Raw genomic sequence first — 19,879 nt, forward strand, 5'->3', positions numbered from 1 at the left:
CTACTAGAACAGTATTAAATTAATATAAACATGACACAGTTTAATGAAGAATATGTGCAGCAAGGGCAACGAATAGTAGAGTAATTGAAACTGTGATTGATGTAGCAGCTCCTCTCTGCAGAAGCGAGGAGTATATACCAACAACATTATCGGTACCCCACTGTAAATTGTTCATAGCAGTATTAACAACGTTTACTCCATTCTGGAATGAAGTCCCAAGCGCTAATTGGTTGGTGTAGGCCCACGATTGGAACTGAAAAAATAATAGATTTTAGTAGGAACAGTACTCTCTAAGCGTTTCATTATTTCACTCATCGCTTCACTCAAGGCACTCGTATGAATTTGCAAATATAAAGTTCCTACTGAGCTATCGAGTTTGTCTATATTTCTTAAAAAATCACTACCTAGTGCCTGGTTTACCTCCATCTCGGTCTAAAACGTGTGGCACTGCAGTCGCTATCGAGTTTTACAGAATACTAACGTACAATCTCACAGAGTATCATCAAGTAATCATACTAACGTACATTCCGCTTTCGAATTCGTAAGTGATGCTTACAGACTCTACTCTGATCATTTATATAGTACCACAGATAACATAATATACCACAATAGTACCGAATTATTTGCATTACGTTCTACCGTGCATTGTATTAGATTACAAACATCCTGGAAATTTGGAGTCCCAAATTATTTAGTACAATAAAAAATGCGTAATTAATGAAAGTATTTTTGTGAAGACCTTTATTTTACTGTTATGTTTAAAATTGGTTATTAATTTGAGAGCGAAAAAGATTTACGCAAAATTGAATATTATCATTTATATTGGAAATTTATATATATATTGTTCTGTTGAAGTTACCAAGTTAGACATATTTAGATATACTATTGACACGAAAGAAGAAGTGACCTACATATTTTTATGTAAATGGAATGGTAAAGAAGCTGGCGGCTAAAGTGGCAGGTGGTAAGGGCTATCCATCGCCTACATACATATATGTAGAGCACTATGGTCATCACGTTATCGTGTGACATCCGTGATTAAGATGTCATGCCTTCATATCCTGTTCTTTTACTGCCTTATCTCACCTTTCATCTATACATCTTCGATTTTTCTTTTTCGATTTATCTTTGGTTTGTTGAGCGATAGATATATCACTTAGATGATTTCTTACAAACTTAACTTTAATAAACATATATTGAAAACTGTACAGCTAATGTCTAAGTTATTAATAATTATTTTAGAATATCGGTACTTACATTTCTAATATCAGTAATATTAGTCAAATGTGCTGCACATGCATTGATGGCGACGCTGAGTCGATCTGGTCCGCCGTAACTGTAATCAAAATTATTTCAATCGTTAATTATATATTAAATAAAACTCGTACATTCGTTAAAGACAAAAAAAGCCGTATCCAGAGCCGTAAAACATATTAATAAAAAATAATATGTTTGGGCGCATAGTTAGCTCATGGGTCATACTCATGAACAACTGCTCCTTATAGAGATAGGTCATTGACTGATTTAATCTTATTTCGTTACTCAACTTGGTCCTGTATTTAATATTTTGACTCTAATGATTTACATGAATTTAGTTGTTAGTATCATTTCGTATCATTTCAACTTAAAAATGTAAAGTTACAACTAAATTATTTAAAAGTGCATCACGCAAGTTTCTTGCCTATTCTTCTTGTGACGTGACAGCTTTCCTAATGAGAGGTAGATTAAAAAAAAGTATGACTATTCAAAAGCGCTTAAATGTACATACATTTAATTTTTTATTCTAATACACATGTATTAGAATAAAAAAATTTTTATTCTATTCTGCTATATAACTTATATAGCATTATAAACAACACCTTAAAGAAAGAATTATTGGCCAACAAGTGACTATTGAAAAAACTTACGTATCTCTAATCAGGGTGAAGTTGCCAAACAAGAACTCGAGAACAATTTTTAGATTCTCAGGGTTTCCTTGGAGAGCGTAGGAGAAAGCATTCGTACGGTCGTGTATGCGGATTTTATCATTATTCGTACTTTGTAGCAGGTAACTGAAAATTTAAAATGATAGGTGTAAATAAATTTTTATCTATATTTTGGTACAATTTTAACTGCATGCACTCTGGTATCTCGCCTATAGGCGCTTGCTAACAGCTGCTTGCCACTGAATCTTATTGATATTATAAACGCGAAATTTTATGCGGATGGATGGATGTTTGTTACTCTTTCACGCAAAAACTACTGAACGGATTTTGTTGAAACTTTTCAATAATATAGCTTATACATCTGAATAGCATATAGGTTATAAATTTCACGCGGGTGAAAAAATTTAAGCATTTCTAACGGATGATTTGTACGCAGGATAAGCTCTACTTAAATTCGCGCTGTGTGAATTGTGGTGAGTTACTCTTTTCATTATTTTCACAACTGACTGGATTTTATTTTCTGTTCTCTTAGTACAGACATTTTTATGCTTGAAAGGAGGCTTCAAAATAGAGAAGGAGGTTTCAGATAGAATTTAGAAAAATTTGATTATCCAAATAAAAAAAAAACTATTTTGAATCTCCATTATAAATTACATGAAAATTGACTCAAAATTAGTAGTCATTTCAATAAAACATAATCAATATAATTTTGTCACCCGTGAAAATAATGTTTTCCTTGAACAGGTCAACACTCATACAAATTCTTGATATATTTGGTCCATTTTTATGCATTACTGGATATTTAAACTCTTTCACTTGTAATTTATAATGACTTGTGATGTTAATAAAGTAGTTAGCAAGAGAATTATTATTTAAATGTGACGTTAATAAGTTGTTTGCAAGAAAATTTAAAGTATTTCCAAAAAGATGCATAAAATATAACTTGTTTTTTCTGTTCTTTTTTTATGTATATTATAATTTAAAGTATTTCCAATACATGAAACATCACCTGTTTTTTTTTTTATTCTTTTTTTTATGTCGAGATATTTTAAGTGGCAGATTTAACAGTGCTAAAATGTACTAAATATTGGACTCACTTCTGAAGTGACGCTTCAACCTTGGTACAGGCGAGGGCACGAAGTATAACAACCATGTCAGCGGTGTTCACAGCCGTGTTGTATTTCTCTAACAGGAAGTTGTAATCAGACGCGTTCCCTTGGCGGAGTCCAACGCAGTATACATAACGTCGCAGATTCACTGGAACCCTGTACGTAATGGTTTTATAAATTTATATACAATACGAAAGTGAAAATAAGTAGACCAGAGTCCTTGCCCGTAAAGGCGACGGATGAAAGACGACTGCATGAAACGGAAATGGGAAAGTTGAGATGGATGTGTGGTGTGACTTGAATGGAAAAGATAAAGAATGAATACATTAGAGGAAGTATGAAAGTAGCGCCGGTGTAGGAGAAGTTAAAGAGTAATCTTCTGTCGTGGTATGTGCATGTAATGGATAGAAATGAAATTAATATTTTAAGGAAGGTGTTACATATGAATATGGATGGTTAATAAGGGTAGATGAAGACCGAAAAAAAGATGGATGGACTGTGTGAAAGATGACATGGTAAAAAAGGGAGTAAATAACGAGATGACTGCGAACAGGGATGAATGGAAGAGAAAAACAAATAAAGGGGTTAAGGAAGAAGCAGATAATGATAAAAGTGAAAATACATATTTTAATTGTTTTTTTTATTCTGTAACTGGTGCAATAAAGAGTATAAATAAATAAATACATAGATTTAGTGTAAAGGGAGTCGCTGCGGTGCTAACTCTGATGAAGACTTCCGAATATCGAAATAAAAAGGCAGAAGTCGAAAATATAGTATCTTCACTAAATTTCCATACACAGTTATAAAATGACATTATACATATATAACTGGAGTTATTTCACTGATTGAATATAATCTTGTTATCAGCAAATACTTTAAGCTCTTACACCTGGAGATCACCTACAGCTGATGTCGCCGAGTTGACAAGCTAGTAAGCAAAAAGTACTAAAAAAATACCAATTTCAGTGTTGATGTAAATTTATAGTGTAGATACTACATCATGAGGTATTTTTTTAAAAAAGGGTATATTAAGGTTTCTTAAGGGTGGGTTATGAGCATGTGACACCTGTTTCAGGCTACGGTAACTATTTATCATCAGATATAAATATATATACATATAATGTAATGGAACTAAATAAGTATTAGTTACACAACTAGACACATGTACATAAGTGCCTGTATATATATATAATCACAATTATGAATAAACAAACATGGCTACATGTTACTATTAACACAGATAAGATACATACAAGCAGCCAGATCAGTAAAATAAATACAAATATCAAATTATTAATAAATGTTATTAATTCTGTAAACGAACCTAATTTGATTTGGATTATAATATAAGCTTATTATTCCAAATGGACAATGTTAATTATAATCATAATATTAATATGTGAAGTAAAAGCTTATTACCTATACAAACATAAAAACTATCAGTAAATGTTATTAATTCTGTAAATATACCTAATCATAATTCTTCTTAAGCTTATATTATAATCATAATATTAATATGTGAAGTAAAAGCTTATTACCTCTACAAACATAAAAACTATCAGTAAATGTTATTAATTCTGTAAATATACCTAATTATAATTCTTCTTAAGCTTATATTATAATCCAAATGGACAATATTAATTATAATCATAATATTAATATGTGAAGTAAATCTCTTTTATGCGATTATTTCGCTGATGCGTCTAAAAGGTACAGTGAAGTTTATATCGAAATGGAGTACAGTCTACATAATTTGTTTTAATAATAATATTATTTTTTTTAAACATTATTAATGAACGGTAAGTTGATAGCTTCTCTGCCAAGCTATATTCAAATATTGCGTATATTTGAATATACCTTGGCAGAGACGCCAAGACCGGACACGTCAAGTCTTTTTACCGCAACTTCGATCCATCAAAGATAAAAGTCGTGAAGATATTTTATTTACTAATATTTTATAATAAAATTCTCATGTCACAATGTTAGTTACTATACTCCTCCGAAAGGTCTAGACCAATTTTTATGAAATTTTATACGCTTATTCAGTAGGTCGGCTACTATCTCTTTTGCATGCCCCTAAGTAATAAGGGAAGTCCACCCCTAACACTTTTTAAAAAATTTTGTGACATATTTTTTTACAATGTGGCATTAAAAAATACATTCAACCCTAATTTTTCTCCCCTCCACCACCAACCCCTATTTATTAATATCGATTTTAATATAAAAAGAACATTTGCAGAGTTAGCTAGTGTATATGTATAAATAGCGATTTTAATTTAAAAAGAAAGTTCGCAGAGTCAGCAATTATACATGTATAATAAATTACTTACGCAACATTATTGTTTCGGAAACTATTCCATTTTTGCAAACTGTTGCTAATGCAGCCTGCGTGGCCAAGATTACAGGCGAGGTTCAAGATTTGCATGCGGTTCAATATCGTAGATGTTGAGTCTGTTTCAAGCTCGTCGTAGCCAAGATTATTAATAACAGTATTCAAGGATTCTAACAGGAATTTCTGAAAATAAATATTATTATACAATTCATTACTTGATGGTTATTGACCACCTCGGTTGTCTAGTGGTTTAACACACCGGCTTACTTTCCATGGTCGCTAATTTGTATCCGTCTGGGTATTTTCTATGTATAATATGTACGTATTATACATAGAAAACACCCAGACCAATACACTTTTTATCCTTATTATGGTAATTTTACGAAAATACACAATATTTTGTTGTACAGAAATAGACAAACTACAGAGTTTGTCTATTTCTGTAAAACAACAACAACAAAATATATACAATACAAATTCCATTATTTTACACAAATGAATCATCATAATTGCTTCAAAAAAAGTTTTCCAATATTCATTATTTATGTATTTAAGAGAAGATTGACTCTTACCATCAGGGGTGGGCAATCTATGTATTTGCTATTCGATACATTAAAAAGTATCATCATTTCAGTAAAATAACTTTATTTAATTAGGTGTCGGAGGTCATCGTCGCCTATGGCTATTTTTGATCAGCATCACGGACATTACGTGACTCCTAATAGATTACCTACATTACCAGTCCAAAGGATTAGGAAGTCATCCATCGTAACCTGTAATTTCACTGCATTAGCTGCTTACAAAGCAAGCTGCTTAGCGTCTAAAATAAGTGAGACTAAGACCCACACAGGTAATTGTTTACTGTCTTCGTAAAAGTATAATTGTTTCCATAGATTAACTTACATCAAACTCTGCATGCGCTACAGGCATGTGTTCCAGTCTTCTCCTAATCCAGTCAAGTTGTCCAATAGCGGCTGCCCAAACGTAGTAGTCGGTTTCGAGTCTTAGAAATTCAAGAACATCAAACGCACGGTCGATATCGATTTTGCCAGCACGTATGAAGAATAATACGTCATTGACGATCTGAAAAAAAGAAAATTTTGTTTGAGGACATTCGTTTTTTTGTAGCTGGACTTCACAGCTTCACCAGACGATAGGGGGCGAGTTCGGGTAGTACTCCAAACCCGGGGAAGGACTTATGGAGCGGCTGTAAGCCAACTCCCGCCTGACGGATACGTCTTTTATCTGAGGGCACCACTAGGGGTTCGAACCTTGGCTCAGGCCGTTGTAATTTCGATCCTCGTTTGAATTGAACAGGGGATCGATCGGAGGGGAGGATATACGAGTGAGAAATAAGATGTATTTAATCTTCAGCCTCGGTGGTCTAGCGGTTTAGCATACCACTTTATTTTCGATGGTCGCGGGATCGTTTTCTCGCACAATGTAAAAGCATTTGTATACATGTTTATAATTGTTTGTATCTATATGGGTATTTTTTCTAATCTTATGAATGTATGTATATAACAAAAATCTAAGTGTTGTCTAATATCCATTACACAAACTCTACTTCCCGTGAGACTAGATGGCGCTGTGTTAATTATCCAGGGTTATTTACTTATTAATCTCTGTAGATTATGCAGATATCAGTTCCGTATACCCTTTAAGATACATTCTGTAATGTATCTTAAAGGGTATACTGAACCGAAATCTGAACTCAAACCTGCAACCATTATAATTAAAGCAGCATGCTACAGTGTCATAGATATAAAATGAGATAAAACTGTATAATATTTCTCTATCAAAATTTCAAATATACTATTATGTTTAAAAAGAGAAACATATTAACGATACAAAGAGAACTGTCTTTCATTTTCAATCGACTTCAACAAGGAAGGATTCTACTGTATTTTATTATTATATATATTATTTTATTATGCGATTACAGATCTTATATCTGAGACCTTTATTCTATATTCGTAAACCGATTTTATTGTAGTGTGGAATTATATAGTGAATTTATATAGTGTCTACTGAAAAATAAATCTTCTGTGGACACTATATAAATTCTATCAATTTATTCAATATCTGATCAGTAGGTTCAGTTATCCTAAATTATACGATTAAAATCTGTGTTATCTTGGTCTGAATACGTAAATATATATAAAAATTTACCTGCGCCCTGTTGAGCTTATGGATCGTGAGTCTGTTGTTATTGCTGCTACGCAGATAGGAGGCAAGCATTTCCCAGGTGTGATTATCGTAATTGACACGGTAAAGACCTATAATTAAATTATACGTTTACATTATATTTTTCTATAGCATTAACGAGCTTGCAGCTCACCTAATAGTAAGTGACCGCCGCCCATGAGCATTGGCAACACCAGGGCAATAACAAATGAGTTTCTGGCCTTTTAAGATGGAATAAGCACTTTTTATGAAAGTTTCAGTTTCGTATCGTTAGATTTCACGTATATATAGTATAATTTCTATAAGAATCAACATATAAATAAGGGTATTTGAATTTGATTCTATTTGAAATAGATTTTGTGCATAGAAATCTGCAGGCGTAACGCCTAAGAACACTAACGAATGAGTGGTAGAATAAAAGATATGACTATTCAAAAGTGCTTGTACTGATTTTATTTGAATAAAGGTTACTTCTATTTCTATTAAGTAATGAAATAGACTTTCACAAAATAACACCCAATTCTAAAAAAAAGCATTTCTTACCTGATTGGGCAATGTTAAATATAACCCAATGGTGTCCAGAGAGGCCTTGGATTGTAGCCGTCTGATTAGAAAGAACTCGGATAGGTTTAGTGCTGGTGAAATCAGGGTTATTGCCATGCGTCCATGTCAGGGGAATATGCCACAATTGCTGTTCTGGAGTACCGGTTAATAAGAAACGTTCCTAACAAACAAAACAAGGTTGATTAATATATCCGGAGATTTTTTTTTTAATTAAAATTTTTAGTACTCTCCAAATCTTTCTTAATCCTTACTTCCTTCTTATATTAGAATTGTGGAGGCAGGGATGTTTGTTAGGCTTTCACGCAATAACTACTGAACCAATCATCATGAAATCTTGTACATATGTTCTTGAATGTATTAGAATGAACATAGGATACTTTTATAAAAAAAATTTTTTATTAAACACGGATATAAACCGGATAGTTTGTGAGTATAGATGTTCGTTACTCTTTCACGCAAAAACTACTGAACGGATTTTGAAGAAACCTTACAGCACCTTATACATCAGAATAGCACGTAGGCTATAATTTTTATTTAAATTTAACGCGGGTGAAAGCGCGGGCACAGATAGTATATTATAATTGATAAATACAACATTAGTGTACACATACTCTCTCAAGATATATGTCATGAAATCATATATATTGTATATTTATTATAGTTTAATATTATATTTAAATTGTATGATAATTATTAAGCTCATATATTTCGCTTTATTTATGTAATTATATAATTTTAGAAGTATATTTGTACGTTTATATATATATATATATATATATATATATACGCCTATATATACATATATATATATTTTTCTGTATTAATCTATTTAATACTTGTAAAATTGCACCGCTATACTATCTCTGATCAACGCGTCGGTTGACTGGTAGAGAATGCCATCAGGCATTAAGTCCGCTATGTATACAATTTTGTGTGCAAAAGAATAAATAAATAAATACCTGAGTAACAGTAATGACGCCTGTCTGTGTATTGACGGAAACGTTCAAAACTGGTGAACCAGGGTTTTGGACCCAACTGTCGAACACCACTCCAATATCAACACCAGGGTAGGCAGTAGAGAATTCAAAGTCTTCTGATGTCGCTCTTCGGAAAGCATCATACATATCTTCCGGAGTACCAATTTCGTAGGCCCTAAAATATAAACATATTATTGGTATGTAGCATTATTAGTTTTCGACATTAGAAAGCTCAATGTCCTGAAATATTTATTTATACAGTTTATTACACTATATATAGACAAAAAAAATAATTCAAATGAACTTGTACAGAACGCGGTCTTATTGCTACCAATCTCTTACAGACAACATTTTAACAGAAAGTGGGAAGAAAAAATATTAGGGGAAAAGTAGGTGGCGCAGTTACAAAATAAATAATGTAAACAAATTATTACAATTACATATATATCAATATACATATTTTGTACATAACATTGTCATAGCAAAATTAACTTTATATACTGTCATTTATATCTATGTACAAATATATTTATATAGTCTATTGCTATATTACAGCACTAATGGAAAGATGTTGGTCAGAAGTCGATTAAAATCTCAGATATGATGCTAATAATACTGCAGCTACACAAATTAAGAAAGTAAATAATAGTATTGTACCTGCTTCTCAAATAGTATCTTAGTGCAGTCCTAAAAGTACGAGGACCAACAAAGTGCTCCAAGGTTCTAAGAACAGAAGCTCCTTTAGCATAGCTGGTGGTGCTGAAATGACCCGAAATTGATGGGTTACTGGCAACATTACTGTTGTTCATGGCGCTCACGCTTGATCCCGCGTCAGCTGATAGAGCACTTTGCACGTAATCCACAACAAACTGGTCATCCAATTCTAAATTTGGGTCAGCCTGTAATAGTATTCAATCAATATAATCAATTTTTAATTTTAAATCTATTGTATATAATATCATCGTTATCATAATTTGACGGCATCTAGCGGTTTAGCATACCGCATTACTTCCGATGGTCGCGGGTTAGATTCCTTGCACTGTACAAACATTATTTTGTATTCATGAATATGGTTATAAGGGTTTAGGTATTTTCTATGTATATAGTGTATGTTTACAATAAAAATGTGTCTAAGTACTTAAATCAATTATTTAGTACCCATAAAATAAGCTCTGCTTAGCTTGGGACTAGATGGAACTCTGTGAATTGTCCTAGGTTATTATTATTAATTTGATTTATTTATTAAAACTTTGATGCAGGAATACAAAAAATAAAGGAGCATATGGCTGACTAATTAATTCACATTTTAATAGAGTTTCTGTGTATCACTATTGTTAACTTACGGCATGTGCTGAGAAGTATTCGAAGAAACTTGCGAAAGACTCATTAAGCCATAAATTACCCCACCAGAAACAAGTCACCAGATTTCCGAACCATTTATGAGCTAACTCGTGAGCAATAATAGTCGCTATAAAAATCTTATTGCTGAGATTCGTATTGTTTCTGTCATACAAAAGATAAGCTTCCCTGAAATGTTAAAATTAGTTATATATCACTAACATCAATATCTCGAAACAAGGGCACAAAGAATAATAGATACACAATACATATATGGAAGGTATTATTATTTTTCTATTATTTATACTCCTAAATGAAAGAAATTTAATAATTCAAGAAATTTATCAAAATATTTCAAACAGTATATAACACAAAATAGTAACTTACCTGTAGTTAACCATTCCCCAATTTTCCATGGCACCAGATGGGAAATCTGGCAAAGCGATGTGATCATTTTTCATGAGCTGTCCTTGTCCCATATCATAGTATTCAATGCCTAAGTAATCGTCCAGTTCATCTGTGATCCTACGACCTATATCGGCAGCATAACCGTGTTGTTCTGTAGCTCCTTGACGGGATATAATTTGGAAGGGTTTCGTGGGTGTGCTAGAGGAATTTGTTGCTACGAAATCACTAACATGAAAAGCGACCAAGTAGGAAGAGACGATAGGAGTGGGTAGGAAAGTCTCAGTTATACGTCCAGGACCAGCTCTGTAAAGAACATAATGGTTAGAACTTTTTATAATATCTAACAATAACAAACAAGCTGTCGGTCCACCTTCTGGTAAGTGATAATCTATACATGAATAGCCCAATGTACTAGCACATGATGTCAATATTTATCAGCTGAGTCTTATGTGTTGCTATTCGGAAGGACTAAGATACCTCCGTACACAATAATTTCACTGCCATTATTCGTCTTTCCAAAACCAATAAGCTAATTAAGGCTGAAGCTGGTAAGACAGGGTTAGCATCGCAGATGACTTTGTCCCCCAGAAACTAATGTTTTTCTGGAAATAATAAAAAATAAATATCAAGTTACGTACGTCGTAGTATAGTTAATATCCATATTAGAATATGATTGACTAAGACTAGCATCACGTGTAATAGAGATCACGTAACGTGATTTAAACTGTGGCTCATCGAAGCAGGGGAAAGCTTTCCTCGCGTGGTAGGGCTGGAACTGCGTAGTGGCGTATAGTCTGCAAAAATCCCAACAAAGAAATAATTAGAATTTTCATATAAAAGTAAACGTATTATTAACATTCCAATATAAACACAGCCTGTAGACGTGAACAATATAGATAGATGAATGATTTGTTTTTATATTTAACATCGCTTAACAAAATTAAAAATTCAACAAAAGAAAAATAATAAATTTAAGCGAGTGATTCAATATGTGTAACTGTTGGAACTTAAAATAAATCAAATTATTATTTCACCAACAAAAAGGGAAAACGCTTATATCTTTAATACCGTCTTTCAGCATCATAGTACATAGAGTACATAAAAATATTATTATATTCTGGTGTATTTTTAGAACGATTTTTCCATTTAGGTATAAATCAACTTGGGAAATTCCTTTTTATTTGAAATGATACACTTCTGGATTAATTGCATAGAAATTTCATTATATCGGATTTTTTCAATTATGTAATTGAAAAACAACATGTACACATATGCATGGATGACATGTGTGCAACGAACTTACTGCCTTTCTTTACACGAATAAATGTAGAAGGCAGTATTTTACATATATAGTTTTTGTAAGAAATTCTTGAAATGATAATGAGAACTATAACAAAATCGACGCATTAGAAGAAGTGAGGGCAAAAATAAACAGAGAAATATAGCGAATTAACTTTGTACTATTTGAAATGAAATACTTACCGAACACCGTTATTGTAGTGATAATATCCTCTATAGAAACCTCTGTCTAAGGGGTTAGTGTTAATCTGACCGTTATAGTTGATGATGATAGTATATTGTCCAGTACGCAGCGGATTTTCGAAATTGATGAGAAGTAATTCAAAGTAATCATCAGTTGTGAATGAATCAGGGAACTTTAAAGCTACCGGCTGATTTGCAGAGTTCAACACGCTCACGGAGTTAATGCTGACTACCTTTTGATGCAACACAATTTGTGTTAAATTCTCTTCACGTACCTGAAATTAATCAAATTGGTAAGTAAAATTATCTGTAATTTCGACTTAGCTCTAAGTTTTTTCTGTATTTGGAAAAATGCCTGTTACAATCTATGCCAGTGACGGTGTCACGTAGGCTGTAAATTGTCCGTAACCAGCCGCCATATGTGTCATCAATATCTGTGATACATGAGCAGCATTACGAGCATCGCAATATTCAAAAATGAGACAGAGGAGTATGGTGTCATTCCAGAGGATAAGATGTCTTTATACCCTGAACCTTCACTACCTCATCTTCTACAACCAAAATAGTGCATATAAAGCAAGCTACTTTACACCTGAAATATTTGAGATAGAGATGCGGGCATCGTAGGGCGTCCGAACCGGTCCAGTCTACTGCTGCGCCTCACTCGGCCATTCTATGCATTGGCCACCGCACGTTCTTTCACATCTCTTAGAACTTGTAATATATATACGTAAAATACATTAATCGTGCAGTCACACAGACGACTTTGTACAAAGTTTATTTTGGAATATAAATATAGTACGAGTCTAATTAAGACTCAATGGTTTACCGATTTCACAACACCGCTTCCAAAGGCGGGGGTTTCTATTTCTTGCACAGTCATTATTTGTATTGGGTGTTTTCTATGCAAATATATAGATATATTGTTTTATAAATGCATATATAATATTTTAAATGCATATATATTATATTTACAAGAAAATGTATCTAATAATTTATATCAGTTGTTTACTACCCATAACTCAAGCTCTGCTTAGCTTAAAATTAGATGGCGCAGTGTGAATTCTCTAGTGTTATTCTTATTATTAATAATGAAAAACCTAGTTATCCGCTGACGTAATCTGAACTGTATCTAAATATACAATATAGTACCGTCATTCCTAAATGACTCTAACACAGATATGATAAACGTTTATCCTTATTGATTATCTCATTTATACGTTTGTTGTAAAAATGTACTGCGTTTTATAAATTATAATAATAATATGTAGTAGACTGTTGTTGGACTCTATCTTATCAACTGCAAATAAGTATTATATTACTACAAAATAACTATAATATAAGTCATAATACTCGTCATATGAAAAATACTAGTTGACTGAGGTAGAGTGTAAAAATTCGTCTCAGTCTCACCTATTGTAGATGCCAAGTTGATTGCTTCGTAAGCTGTATTTCATTTGAAGGGTTGAGATAAGATAGGTAAATTACAGGATGATTACATTACACATACAAGATGAGATATATTATGCGATTAGAAAATATAATAATAATACAGGATACGAGTCATGACATCTTAGTCTTCTAGAATGGTCACGGTTGAGTGATATGAAATTATTCCGAATCACAGGGACAGACTTGCACCCTGCCATGTTGTAACACCACTCAATATGCAAATATTGCGTTCACCATGTCATCAACTATTGATAATGCCTACTGTCTATCCCGACTATGATAACAGCGTACTGTTTGTCTTCATAATTATCGGCTCTGAGACATACACCACTATTCTCACTTGCCGGTTACAGCCGGTTACAAGGCCGCATGATGCCAGTAGTGTGCGCTAGAGACGAAATAATGCTTCCTTCTCTTTCCCACATATATTACACAGTAACAACGGTATGTTAATACTTTAATTTATACATACCTCAACTATAGTACGGACAACTCCAGTAAAGTTTGCTGTATCCAAATAGACATCAAGATCCAGAAACACTTCATTAGGATAAACGGAATCCTTTAACCGATACCGTGGATCATCTAGGTTAGTACCAAGGTCCTCTAAGCTGGCTCTTAATTCTCCGTCAGCATAAGGTGGAACCGCTGATATGGACCCCACAAGGGCGCAAATGAGAACGAGGGATAACATGGTGGTACCTGAAATAAAATAAAATTGTTAATAAAATTAATTAATTTAATAAATAAATACAATAGTAAATAAGTATATAACACAAAGGCCTTACTAACACAAACTAAGTAGTCTTTATACTATTGGTACTAAACGACGAAATACCTGAATGTAATTTTTATAAATACATATCAAAGTCACTTATAAAATCTTTAATACATATTCAGTTATAATCACATTGTCTTTTTTACCAGACCATCATTAATTCTTAAATAAAATTACTGAGACAAAATAAACGAACCGAAATTCCATATTTTATTTATTCAAAAACAATACAAATTGTGTAGGATAACATAATTATTACAATAATTTTTTGTCAACCTAATAGTCTTAAATATTAAATATAGATTGAACTATTATTTAAAAGCACTGTAACGGACGCTACGACGCGTTTCATCGATCCCCCGTCCAAACCAAACGGGGATTATTAAAATAATGTTTTTGTCTATGTTTTGTCTCTGCATGCGGTGTCTTGATAGTTTGAACATATAACCGACGCAGGAGTTACGCTTCACGCTCCATAAGTCTACACCTAGATTTTTAGTGCCATCTCTGTAACGTCTTTGTTATGCTGAATAAATGATTATTATTATTATTATTAGATAGAATCGACACCGCACGTTCCATTTGTAAATTTTTTAATTTCGTATGTGTCGTAATAAACCTATTTAACCTTATTTTAGCTATTTTTTAGTTTCATTTATTCCGTTCCTTTTGATAAGCTCTTTACCACTATAGTACTATAATGTCAGATATATAATTGATCTAGACCAATACAAAAATATAATTTAAATGAACATTGTATAGTTTTTTTTTAAATGTGATATAAATAATTCTTTAATTAGTCCCATTCAAAGAAGGAACGCTGCCAGTATCTTCGGAATTTTGCCTAAAGGGACTCCTTTTGATAATATATTTTAGTTATTATATTATATTTTTAAGGTTTTTAATTCTATGTTCTTAGTTATACAATTAAGTTATATAAATAAATTTTGACTCTTATGACGTACTGTATAATAAAATTTTGAATAAATCTTAAACATATACTATAGTTATAATAAGGTTTGGAAAGAGCACCCGTCAATCTTGTTGAAATGAAATGAATTTTTAATGACATATAACAGTTAGGTCACGGTTATAAGTCCAGGTATTAATATTCTTGGCAACAGTTTAATTGTCCCAATTTATGGGCATGCAAATTTTGAATATGTTACAACTAAATAATCCATATTCTAAGGATTAACCTTAAAGGCTTGAATAATATAACTTCGTTAATGTTGATCATTAACGAAGTTATATTATTCATAATAATATGAATAAAATATCTTCGAATTCGAAACTGACAAGTTATTTAAAATACTCTAGTATAAAATTCGAAATAGATATGAGTTTATTATTTGTACACCATATTCATAATTATTTTCCTATTCACCATTAGTATTTCTTACAACATTCTGTGAATCCTGGTGACGCAAAAGAATGGTGACACATCTTAAAAGTATTTCTTACTACACCTTACGGAACTATATGATTTACATTAAAAAATTAAAACAAATTAGCTATACAAAACTTTATAGGAACTTGCCATACGGTCTATATTCGGTATATACGGTATATATTCTACCCCAGTTTACGGTGCTATGTTATCTATTTAAAAAAAAAAGGAGTAGAGATAAGATAAAATTTTGTTCAATTAAATTCACTGTTCACTTACCCTCTATTATCCACGCAACGTCACCTGCACGACTAAAATGCGAATAATTCCATATTTCGTTTCATTATCATTAATAAACCTTTTTATCACGTTAATAATTTGATTAAGTTCATAAGATAATCGTAGATAGCATTGCTTGAAATCCTCATACTGGTATAATCTATACACAATTGTTGATTATTATAAAAAAATATCGAAAAGATAGATACTATATCTACCCATTAATTAGTCTACATCTAGTTTAGTTATAGTTTGTGTATATTTATTTAAGGAATGTTTAATATTACTTAACACTGAACCTTTTTGTTACAATTTTTTCTATTTAGGAACACTTTCCAGTACCTCTACTTTGTTTCAACTTATTCCAATATTAAAGCGACGAGCTATATGTAATAATTGAATCTTAAATAAATTAAATTGCCTTACATTTTCAATGCAATATTATAATTATATATTAATTTTAAAAGAAGTTATTGTAATACATTTTAATTTTATAATCTGTATTTTGATCTGATTTAGTTTTATACAATAATTTTTAAATATTAAATTCATTAAAAATCTTTTTATAATAATGGTATAGAAAATAAAAAAATAAGTAAATGAATTATAGTAAAGTAGCGACAGATCATTTAAGTTTCAATAAAAAAAATGTAATACAGACTCAAACAAGTATCCACAACTACAGACTTCACATAAAGTGGTTTGCATGAGTTACCTCTCACTCACTGCGTGGTTATTTCAATAATCAGCTTGCTTTGTTAGTTGCAACTGTCTACTGTTTTCAGGGTCAAATAAATCAGTTTAATTACGAGCTACGGAAAAATAACACTTAGTTCTCCGAAATAGCAACGTATAAGTGATATAAGTGATACCACAGTAGTTCCACGGGGTCGCCGGTTGCCCCTCCGATCGATCCCCCAATACAAAGGGGATCGAAATTATGAGGGCTTGCGCTGAGGTCGAACCCCTAGCGGTGCCCTCGGACTAAAATCGTATCCGTCAGGCAAGAGTTGGACTTCAGCCTCCCCATAAATTCTTATGTGGGTTTGAAGTGCCATCTGCTGTAAAGTGAAGTCCAGTAAAGCTGTAAAGGCCAACAGCATTACAGTAGTCTGTTTATTTATATCAGTGACAGTTGCCACATATCATCAGGGCCAGCATGTATGCTAATTATAGTAGTAATATCCACCATTAGTAATGTATGATAAGTAGTAAGCTCTTTATCATATTGCAAGTCCGTTTATAATACAATTCTTCGAATCATTCTCTATTTATACTTAACTTATTTTCATAGTTCTCCTCTTTACATAGAGTCACACGTAGCCCTGTGGCTACTATTAAAAGGACAAAAGTATATTTGAATATAACAAAGATTGAAAGAAAGAAATACTCAGTATATATTGAAGCAATCTGATTCGTGAAATGGTAGAATGGACTATGGTAGAAACTGCTGGCTGGGGATGCCGTATGTTCGAAGATATCAATAGAGTGGGACACCCCTAATACATATAAGAATAATACTTAAAAAAGATTTCAATATAAAAAATATTATCAAATGACTTTTATGTAAGATTTCATTGTCTTAGACATATTTATTGCAAAGTAGACATACTTTTGTGGTTTGGTCTGAAATAACTAATATACCATACTTTTACCAGTGTAGTTGTATGACTAATTTCGAATCATTGTTCGGTTTTCCAAACTGCTACTAGATGGCGCTACTTGTATCGCAACCGGCTTGTATGTTTATTTTCATTTCTGCTTGATATACAATTTTTCTAAGAAATATGCCTACTTAACATTATAGATCATTTTTAAATAGTACACTTTTACTCTAAAATATGAGGTTTACAGTGACTACCTAAAATATTGTGTATGTATATATACTTATACTATAATATGTATGTATATATATGATAATCCCGTTTAATGCAGCCTCTAGGCAATACTCAATGTTTGTCTACTATCTACTGTACTAATTTCATTACAAGTCAACATTAAAGAAAACTTAATAACTAGATTACCAAAGAGCCATATTGTCTGGAAAAACGGCTAAGGACAGTCTAAGGCATTCTACTTAAGTCTAATAAGACAGCCTAAGGGTATTGGGAATTTATTTTTCACATATTCTATAATAATACTATTATTATTTATATATCTTAAAGCAAAATATAATAAAAATAAGTTAAAAATCAACGGACGATTTCGTGGTCTTCCACTAGATGGCAGTACTGGTATTATTATTTCAATATTATTACATACAAAATAATGATTAGTCATTTCAACTGCGATAACGGATGATAAGTCGTTTAGTAATTCATTAGTCATTATACTAATGCGGCTTTATGATTGAGCCACCACTTATAGAAGTGGTTATATTTCTGTAAGTACCGAATCCTTACTGAAACTGGACTGAATCCGATTTACTAAGACAGACTTTGTGCAAAGTCGTCAACCTCTCAGATATTTCAGCCGCCAAGGAGTTTACTTTATAATATGTGGTTAAAAGATATAATAAGGAAGTGAAATACTGAAATTTCTGGGTACTCCGAACCATAACATCTTAAAATCTTTCGGAACGGAAACGTAAGACTGGTGCCACCACAGAGTTCCAAGGGTGGTCAGTACGTGATGTCCGTAGTACCACAGATAACATAATATTACATATATTCATACTACTTTACCACTTCAGTTGAGCCGCTAGTTTCTTTTGCTATTAGAATTATATAAATATTTAAAGATTGCATTCGTTGACTCGCTTCGCTACTATTGATACTATTGAAAGAAAGAAGGAAATACTATTGGGGTCTTTACTCTCAAATTTGGGAGATTTTGTATGGGAAATTTGGATTGCTTCATTACTATTAATGGCATTAATGATATTTGATCTTTACTCTCAAATTTGGGAGATTTTGTATGGGAAATTTGGATGCAACAACTGATTAAGCTATAGAATTGGATCTAGAAAGATTCATTGACTCTCTTCATTACTATTAATGGCAGTAATGATATTGGATCTTTACACTCAAATTTGGGAAATTTTGTAGCGGTATGGAAAATTTGGATGCAACATATATTAAGTGTTAGAATTAGATCTGGAGATTGTAGGGTGTTTTTAGTAAGTTAAATGAGCCTAAAATGTAGCAACACAAGTCTGCGAGCTATAAAACATAAGGCAATACTAGTATGTGAGAATTCTGGCACTGGCTCATTTTTCCCAAATCTAAACTAGAAGACAAGAACTTCAAAAGTTTTATTAGGTTTATCTTTTGTCGAAATTTTAATTTTGAGCAATTTAGTAGGAGAAAGCTTAATTCTCGTCTGTTTCCTTCATATTTACCAAATCCATTTACTCTCTACTTTTCTCACTGTATCGAAATTAAAACTTACTGATCGATGATTTCTTTTTATTGAATGATAATAGAAGGGTGCACCCACCTGGACTAACAGTATCCTCTGGCGGGGCACCAGTGACGGATGATAGCATATCATCAAGTTAGGTTAGTTGTTAGCTTATTATGACGAATTTACAACAAATTAACCACGATGAGTTCCAGGGGGGAAGACCGCGTGGAGGTCGACCTAATATGGTAAATTAGATAGATAGATAAATTATTTATTCACAATTACAGACACATAACATACATGAAATACAGAA

At 32.2% G+C, this 19,879-nt stretch overlaps 1 protein-coding gene across 1 annotated transcript; it reads right to left on the reverse strand.

Moving 5' to 3' along the window:
- LOC131844807 (membrane alanyl aminopeptidase-like) lies at positions 1-14,471 on the reverse strand. The gene is made up of 15 exons (XM_059193771.1): positions 14,247-14,471; positions 12,323-12,597; positions 11,479-11,634; positions 10,820-11,143; positions 10,438-10,621; positions 9,752-9,993; positions 9,077-9,269; positions 8,097-8,277; positions 7,539-7,645; positions 6,270-6,449; positions 5,365-5,549; positions 3,023-3,190; positions 1,908-2,051; positions 1,258-1,336; positions 1-253 (listed from the first exon to the last, which is right to left on the reverse strand). Exons 1-15 carry the CDS (start codon positions 14,466-14,468, stop codon positions 41-43), a joined length of 2,853 nt encoding a protein of 950 aa, XP_059049754.1. The 5' UTR covers positions 14,469-14,471; the 3' UTR covers positions 1-40.
- Positions 14,472-19,879: the final 5,408 nt, after the last annotated feature.

The sequence above is a fragment of the Achroia grisella genome, unplaced genomic scaffold, assembly GCF_030625045.1.
Source record: "Achroia grisella isolate CSIRO2021 unplaced genomic scaffold, CSIRO_AGI_Agris_v1 utg413, whole genome shotgun sequence".
Taxonomy (NCBI): Eukaryota; Metazoa; Arthropoda; class Insecta; order Lepidoptera; family Pyralidae; genus Achroia; species Achroia grisella.

What these genes read in the sequence shown, in the direction of transcription:
- LOC131844807 (XM_059193771.1), bottom strand. Translation starts at nt 14,468, where the DNA reads ATGTTATCCCTCGTTCTCATTTGCGCCCTTGTGGGGTCCATATCAGCG. An exon ending in CACTACAATAACGGTGTTCG is followed by an intron (nt 11,635 to 12,322) that starts GTAAGTATTTCA and finishes GGATTTTTGCAG; the next exon opens with ACTATACGCCACTACGCAGT. An exon ending in GCGTCATTACTGTTACTCAG is followed by an intron (nt 8,278 to 9,076) that starts GTATTTATTTAT and finishes TTTGTTTGTTAG; the next exon opens with GAACGTTTCTTATTAACCGG.